The following is a 9,054-nucleotide window of genomic DNA, read 5'->3' on the forward strand; positions in this document are numbered from 1 at the left end:
AAATTATTGTATTATGATATGACACCCCCCCCCCCCTAATCAAAAATTGTAAATACGCCACTGGGTTAGGACTAGAAGAAGGTATAGAATAGGTATCGACGTGGAAAAACTCATTTTGATTACGAATCTCGTGATACTCCTATAACAGATCCTAAACAGAATTTCAAAATAAATTTTTTTCATCAAATATTAGACAATATGCTCCAATCAATAAATGACCGATTTATTCAACTTGAAGACCATAGTAAATTATTTTCATTTCTTTATAATATTTCTAATGTCAATAATTATGAACATTTAATGAAGTGCTGTAAATATCTTCAGCTAGCACTTTCTTCAAATGACGGTTTAAATTCTGATATAAATTCTGTTGAACTTTGTGAAGAAATAAATGCATTACAAAAACATTTGAAAAATGAAAATGATCCAAAAGCAATTTTACAATTTATATGTGAAAACAAATTAATAGAATTATTTCTTAATGTATACGTAGCTCTAAGAATTTTATTAACATTACCAGTAACTGCAGCTTCAGCTTCTTTCAGCTTTTCAAAATTAAAAATTGTAAAAAACTATTTAAGATCACAAATTTCACAGGATCGTTTAGTTGGATTGGCGACAATTTCAATTGAAAATCAAATTGCGAATGATCTTGACATTGACGATTTAGTTAAAGATTCTGCGTCATCAAAAGCAAGAAAAATACATTTTTAAAAATTATAACTAAATATTGTATTTCATAATAACTATTGTAATACCTTACAAACAATCTATGTAATATTAATTTAGTAATTTCTTTTTTATTACCTATATAATAATTGACAAGTGTAAAAAGTTTTTTAATTTTTTTGCTCCTACATATGACATTTATCTATTTAAGTTATAATAAAATAAGAGGCGGCAATTTTGATCTTTGCCTACATATAAAAAATTGCTTGCGCCAGCCATGAGTGGAGCCATTTAGGTCCTTCGCTATTTTTATTATTTATTAATGATCTCCCTAGCCTTGATAGTTCTATAAAAATTCTATTATTTACAGATAATGTGAAGATTGTCTGTACAGTTTATTCTTTAAATGATGCATGCAATATGTTATAAAATATAGACATTATGTTCAAATGCTGACAATGTTTCTTTTTCCGAATTAATATCCTATCGATCGAATGATGAATATAACCCCTCTTTCATAAATATTCAAGTATATATATATATGTATATTTATGTATATAATAACTTATTAGTAATATAGTATATATATTTTCACTTGAAGTAACTGACTTGCTAGACACTCAAATACGCGCGGATTTCAAATTTATATTTTTTTACTTACGTAAAAGCACTGGACATACCACGAGGGATTGTATTATTCAATTGCTGATTTTTAGACACTGAAATTCAAATTTTAAATATTTCCACCTTTGAAACGAGATTGCCAAGCCTTATCATAAATTCTTATCACCTCCTTAGGTACATTTTTGTTTTTATCCAACAATTACAATGTGAGTAACTTTTATGTATAATTTCAACGCTTTTTTGTCTCCAGTTTCTAAAACCCACTTGAGTGGGTTTTTGATAGCAACTAGTTCATAAAATAAAACATTTTTAGCCACGTACTAGATGATTTATCAGTTTTTTCATGTACTAATCATTTTTTAGTGTCATATATTGGTGACACTGAGTCTGAACAGTGCAACCAATATCTTACTATTACTACGACTCTAACTGTTTACAGCAAATGTCGTCAAATGTGGTGTCCAGTAGGAGTTCTCAAATGATAATTAGTCAACAGCCATTACATATTACCCATCATCGTCGTTCTCCTTAAGTTTCACGCCATTTATCCTTCGTCCGGCCATCCCCGTTGTCAGCCAACACTATATGTCAATATCATGGTAAGTTGGAATAATTTATCATAATTTTCAAATGCTTAAAACAATAGGTTAGGTTACCAAAGTTCTCGATAAGATTCCATGTTGTTCGTTGAAAATTAGGCGCCAGGTCGTTTTTCTAGTCCACTAATCCAAGAAGTTCAAACACTTTTAAAATATAATCTTATGGGAAAGAAAATCAATTTATTAATATTCTACAATGTAATTATTTTATAACCCAAAATATTATTATTGAATTTACAAGTTAACAACATGCAATACCTGTATAAAAACATTGGTAACCATTATGGACTATATAGAATTTTAAAAGCTCTTGCTAGCAGCCATTTGTTAATATTTAATAAATAGGTAACATAGTAAGTTGTGTACCCTGGAACCTACTACTTATATGATGCTGTGATGCTTTGTTCGTGTTTCCACCATATGTTTCATAACAATTATAAACCTATACTATGTTGTACGATATCCGGTCTATTGCCGACAGAAAAATAAAATAAAAGTTAACTACATGGAAGACTCAGTAGTATTATAGTAGTACATTTTGAAATAATAGCTAAGTATACCTACTTGGAGAAATTACTATTTTACATATTAAAAAGACTTATTTTCATTTCAATATACTGATCAATCTAATATTAATTTTAAAAACAAGTTTGGATTTCTCATATTGTTTTATTTAGATAATCACTTAATAACAATTGACCTAAAATGATTTCTAAATGTTTTATTTATTCTCAACAATTATAATTATGCTTTTATAGATAAATAAATGGATACAGTTGTTTGTAAGATTTAAATGAAACATATTAAGAAGTAGACGTTAAAATCCGTTTTCAATTCGAAAATTTATAGAATCTTTAACTTAAAGATTTAATTAAGCTTGAAAAAGAAATAAAATATATTTTATATAAGTTGTACTACGAGATTTTGTTGAGAATTGATCTTATCAGAATGAAAATAAAATAGTTTATCCTAAATCTATATACTCATAATTATATTTAATAAGGGGAACAATACATGCTAAAAACCGATGGATGGCAATTTACATAGATGATAGATTTATAGGTGCGTGTAACCTATTACTAAATAACTCAGTAATCTATCAATCTACAACCTTATTACTAGCTATAAATAGTTACAGTCAATGTCATTTCTACAATCTTGAAGAGTAACGATTAATTTTTAATTTTTTACTTGCTTATTATGTCTGATTTGCATATATTTTTTTTAGAAAAAACCAATTAGTGAAAATCCTGATCAACATGATACTTTAAATTCTGAAATGTATAGCAAAATTAAATCAAAATCTAGACTTATTTATTCATCAGTTCAAAACGCAAATTTTATTCGCCATAATCATAAAACCAATCTAAATTTGCCTCCACTAAATTGGTTAAAAAGTGAAGGAGAATCATATGGCATACGATACAAGACTGGTGATTTTCATGATTTTTCAAGGTAAATATATAGGATATACTAATATTCACAAATATCAATGTCTACATTCAATTAAATTAATATTGTTTATGTTTTCAAGTTTTCAAATGGCTAATATGTTTCCTGAATATATCGGGAAAGTGGACATTTTATCAAATGCAGAAAATATTAAAAACCTGTTTAAGATGGTATATGATAAAAAATCTGTAAGTAGATAATAACTTATTTTTTGATATTTCTATCCTAGTACTAAATATTATATAAAATGTGTATGATATAAAAATACATGTATATTTTGCTGTACTAAATTATTTTATTATTACATAAAACAATATTTTTTTAAGCACAGATAGACAGATCTACATTAGGTATATAAATATTATACTTATTTACTGTAATAAATAAAACATTTTTATTTTATTATTTCCAATTTTTTAAAGGTGAGCATAATGGTGCATAGAATTGGTAATACTTTACTTTTAGATGAATTTGATATCGAGAAACACTTGATCAATGTAACAAATGAAAAATGGAACTGGTTAAAAAAATACTTTTACATAAAAATTGTAAAATCTGATAATACTAAGGTAAGCATTGACATAATTAGAGTGAGTTGTTTTGCATAAGGTATTATTTTTCCTATGGCCATCATTATTTTATAGGCATTTTTAATTTATAAAAATTATAATAATTAAAAATATATAGGTGATATCATTTTAAATTTATATGTATAGGTAGTAATTATAGCCATGTATAGTAACTAAACAATAATCATGTGTTAAGTTGTGAGAAGTGATATAAATGAAAAGAGCACTTAATGGAGGGTATTTGATATAAAATAATTAAATTAAATAAAACAAATTATAGAGTTATTAGTTAATTATAGCGTCTAAAATTTTGTGCACTGCAAACTTACAAACTATGCATATTTATTAAATCAAAACTTAATTAAAAATGCATGTATTAAATGAAAATACATTAAAAAATTGAAGTGATTAATTAATTATTATTAATTTGCATAATTTATTGGCTTATTACATTGTATATTGTGTAATGTATTTTGAGTTCTTTTTTATCTAAATTATAAAGTCACTAACAAAAATCAATTCAATAAAATTAGTACATTTTTACAAGTTATGAGTTAAATATAAACTATATAAAATATTCAATTGTAATAAAATATCTTTTCTTACCTAAATTGAGGTTTATCAAAACAATTTATAGTTAATTAACTAAATATTGATTAATTATGATCAATTAATCGTAAACATGTAATTAAGTGATTTCTCAGAAATCAAAATTATGTATAATATTATTAATGAAATCTTAGAGTTTAGAACTTAGTAATTTTTAATTCTAATTTGCAAATTATATTTATTGAAATCATTTTTTTTTTTGTTTATAAACTATAGGTGAAATGTATTACTTATAAACAGAATGATTTAAACAGTATACAACATAAAGTTTTGGTATCAAAATTTCTGCACCATAGCATTGCATTAAATTCCAATAATGATCAAATAAAAAATAACGTTTTTCATAATGCAACTTCGCCAGTAAGTTTAACTTTAAAACATGACCATTATCTTAAAAATACCTATTTAACACAATAAAATGTGTAAACATTATGTACAGCCAGCTTTTCCTCTACCAAAAATTATACCAGAAGAAGTATTTTTACATTTTTCTCAAAAGCATCAATTATTATTTAACAGAAATGTTTTATGGTGTTTTGAAGACTTACAAATGTTGATAGGTACAGATTTACCAGTTTTTGAAAATGGCAATAATTCTTCTTTAAGTCCAAGACTGAGGTTTAATATTTATTTACTAATATATTTTAATTTTATTGAATAAGAGAATATCAATATTGTTTTGTTAATTTTAGAGATATGTCAAAACCTTTCAGTATGTTGACTGGACTTGATTATTGGCTAGATAATTTAATATGTGATATCCCACAAATTGAATTCTGTTATCATATAAATGGTATTGTCCAAAAGTATGAGTTAGTGAAAACAGAAGATTTACCATATTTGAACGATTCAAAATTTTCACCAAATATTATTAGTAAACATATGAAATATATATTATCAATTTTAAAATCAAATGCACGCTACAATGGATATACATACTGGTTATTTAAAGGTATTAATTATTTCATTATTGGAATTATTTGTGAAACTATATGGATCATTATGAAATGTATTCATTTATTTACAGGGAAAAATGACAATATGATGTATGTTAATGATTTGACAAAATTTTGTTCTGAATCATTAATTGATAATCCAAATCCATTTACAGTTCCAGTAACTAGTTTATTGTACCATATTGCTTGTAAATTAAAACATAACCCAGAAGATGGGAAATCATATGATCCAGTTACTATTATACATTCACTAAACAGTTGTCTAAATTTATTAAATAAAACTAAATACCCTCAAGTAATTATTATTAATGTATTATATTATTTAGTGATATTTTAATCAGAAGTATGCCTTCCTAACTTTCAGGCTGTTACATCTATCAATTACATGCTATCAGATATCTATATTGCGGCTTATAATAATCCATTAAGCAATGTAATTCAAGATTTAACTTGTTTAGATGAGAAATATGCTACTACTGGTATTGTTTTAAAACAATTTTATATAATTTTAAAAATGTATGACTGTGAATACTTTTTTTTTAAATTATTATTTTAGCACCTGAATGCTCTATACCAAAAGCTATAGAAAAATGTTTGTATAAAGCATTGTATTATATTGGATGCAGTTTAAGTTGCTTACAATATTTCAAAAACGATAGAGATATAACGGTAAGTAACTAGCAATTAATTTAGTAAGCAAATTTTAAATTTTAAATTTGATTTTAAAAAAAAGGTTGAATCTCGCTTCAGGCGAATACTTATCGAAAAAGCAGCTGATGTTTATTATAATTTAGGCGCAAAATGTTATACATCAAATAAGTAAGATGAGTGAAAAATTTTTAAATTGTTAAATGCTTAACATGTTTTTTTTTCCTTAAGTTATGGAATAGCATTAAAATGTTTTCGACGATCACTTGAATGTCAACTATGTGTTAACAATACTTCTATCTTCTACAGTAAATTGGCACATATACTAGAATATTGTGGTAATTGTTATCTGTCAATTTCAAGTTTTTATGATAAAATAGAACAGTATACAAGTGAGATTGAAACTGATGAATTCTATGATGTTGAATTAAGAAAAACATTAATAAGTAATTCTCAAGTTTTCACTATTAAAGGTTATTAAATAATATTTAATGTAATTAATTACTTCATTATATTATATTATATTTTTATGTTTCAGATTTAAATTTAATTTTGATGAGACTCAATGAATCTAAAGAAAGCATGTTAAGTGCAGCAGAACATTGTTACTTGCGAGCTTTGGCATTAGGAATAAATGTTGAGAAAAAAAGTACTCTTAATAGACGACTAGGCTGTGTTTACAGCGAATACTCTTCATTTTACATGAGTGAAATAGTTGGTAAGCTTAAGATGTAACTTAAATTCTATTAACAATTTGTTTCTTTTAATTTTTTTTTCAATTGTGTATATTGATTTTTTATGTAGCTTCCATAGAAAATAATATCCCTCTGACTCTTGTGAAGTTGAAATGGCTTAGAAAAAAGTCAGAATATTATTTTACATTGGGAAGTGATATATTTAAAAAAAATGGTGATAAGTCTAATTTTGTAATGTTGCATAAAAACTTAGCAAATTATTATACACAACTAGCAGAATATTCATCAAATTTTCCGATTCATATCAAAGAATTTATGAAAAAAGAAAATTTATATCTTGAGGTTGGTATTTAACTATGAAAAATGATTTAATTTTGGTTGATAATATGTATTGAATGCAATTTAAGGCTGTGAATATTAACAAGACAATTTTATCTGAGCTCGACGACCGTAGTTCTGATCCAAAACTTTGGGATATGGTTTACTATGATTTATCTTCAGTTCAGTACTATTTGTCAGTTCAAAACTATTCAGCTTTATGGCGAGTAAGTATACAGCTGTTTGGATAATATAAAGCTATTATAAGTATGATTAAGTAATATTTTTTTAGTCAAATTGTTTTTTTTTTTCACATTTAGGAAAATTCAAAAAACTATAAAGAATGTATCAATTCATTCGTAATAGCTTTGAAATATTGCGATTTGGAAAATGATACACCCAATAAATTTAGATATGAGTATCAAGCCGCACATATAAACTCACATCTGGGATCTTTGTATTCTGTTTGTTTTCAGTATGTAGATAATGCTATTTTAGAATGTATTATTAATAATATTGTTTGACTGGTCATTATTTAAAAATTTTAATTATATAGTAAATATTTATATTAAATGATATAAAAGAAATGTTTGATTACTAGGAATTCTCAAGAGGCCGATTCTGTTTTACCTCAGGCTAAAACTTACTATAGTAATTCATTTGAATTATTTCATAAAATAAATTGTCCATTGGAATCTCTTGAAGTTCTCGTAAAAATGATAATATTAGACATGCACTTTGTTAATAGTATTACAAGTATGTATAATAAATTTAATTATCTTGATGATTAGTTATAACTTAAATCAATATTATTAAATGACTCAGGCATATGGCATGTTAAACATATCAAGTCCATTATAAAAACATTGGGAAAATGTAATATAGTGTTTTTGAAATTTTTGGACAATAAGGACACATTTAGATATATACTTAATACATACCAAATTGAAGAGCTGACCATTGAAGGCAAATTAAACTTTAAAATGAGAAAACTAAATCTTTTAGAAACTCTAAAAGAAAATGTGTGTAAGCTCTTGAAATATATGATTAAGATGGCCACGAATAAAACATTTAAGTAAGTTAGCCAGTTATAAATTATATATATATATATATTATACAATATTCTTTTAACACAAGTTAAGAATGTTAAGATACAATAATTGTAACTAATCTTTAGTATTTAAGATCAATTCATTTTAAGTGATTCAAAGACCAAATTTAATTTGATTTTATAGCTGGCTAACTGATAAAGAAGATGAACTGAAAACCATCTATCGTGCACTGTTAAAGAATACAGATGGTGACAATGATAATTCACAAATAATCATTGCTGTAAAACAATTATCTAAATTTAGTGATGATTAAGAAGGCAACGGATTAAGTATACAATTATATAAAATTACATATTTTAAATGAATAATTCTAATAAATCATTAAACATTTTTTTTTACATTAGACATATTATCTTTTTAATTAATTTAAATAGTGCTGATTCTGTACTATGAACAGGGCCGGATTTAAACATTAGGGGGCCCAGGGCAAAAATATTTTGGGGCCCTAAATGGTCCATAACAAAAATTGCATAGGTACCTACCTAAGCTTATACCATGCGTAAAATATATTTATAGACTATAGTTACAACTAAAAATAACTATCTATGTTAAATAAATTGAACAAGTCATACAGTAATATATTATTTATTTTATTAATAAAAAAATATAATCTAAGGCTAAAATGTATTTAATTAAACATATACATTAATAAACTGTATCAACAATTTGTATTTATATTTTTAATAAAGAAAATAGTCAATTAAAAGTTAAGATTATTATTACAGTCATCAACCTATTATGTTTACATAGAAAATAGAATATTATAAATTGCATACTTTTCTTGATTTGTTTCCTGCAAAGTC

General features: G+C 25.1%; 1 protein-coding gene across 1 annotated transcript; it reads left to right on the forward strand.

Annotated features, from left to right (window-relative positions):
* The first annotated feature begins 214 nt into the window (after positions 1–214).
* LOC107169733 (erythroid differentiation-related factor 1-like) lies at positions 215–8,510 on the forward strand. Its single transcript, XM_089218406.1, has 23 exons — positions 215–244; positions 325–693; positions 1,607–1,610; positions 1,657–1,731; positions 1,783–1,892; positions 3,121–3,347; positions 3,427–3,532; positions 3,767–3,913; positions 4,739–4,886; positions 4,966–5,140; positions 5,215–5,474; positions 5,550–5,773; positions 5,843–6,002; positions 6,059–6,147; positions 6,212–6,297; positions 6,358–6,599; positions 6,665–6,844; positions 6,931–7,163; positions 7,229–7,366; positions 7,460–7,618; positions 7,724–7,895; positions 7,965–8,214; positions 8,375–8,510. Exons 1-23 carry the CDS (start codon positions 215–217, stop codon positions 8,502–8,504), a joined length of 3,714 nt encoding a protein of 1,237 aa, XP_089074532.1. The 3' UTR covers positions 8,505–8,510.
* Positions 8,511–9,054: the final 544 nt, after the last annotated feature.

The sequence above is a fragment of the Diuraphis noxia genome, unplaced genomic scaffold (genome assembly GCF_037042655.1).
Source record: "Diuraphis noxia isolate RWA-SAM2 unplaced genomic scaffold, SU_Dnox_SAM2 contig0002, whole genome shotgun sequence".
Taxonomy (NCBI): Eukaryota; Metazoa; Arthropoda; class Insecta; order Hemiptera; family Aphididae; genus Diuraphis; species Diuraphis noxia.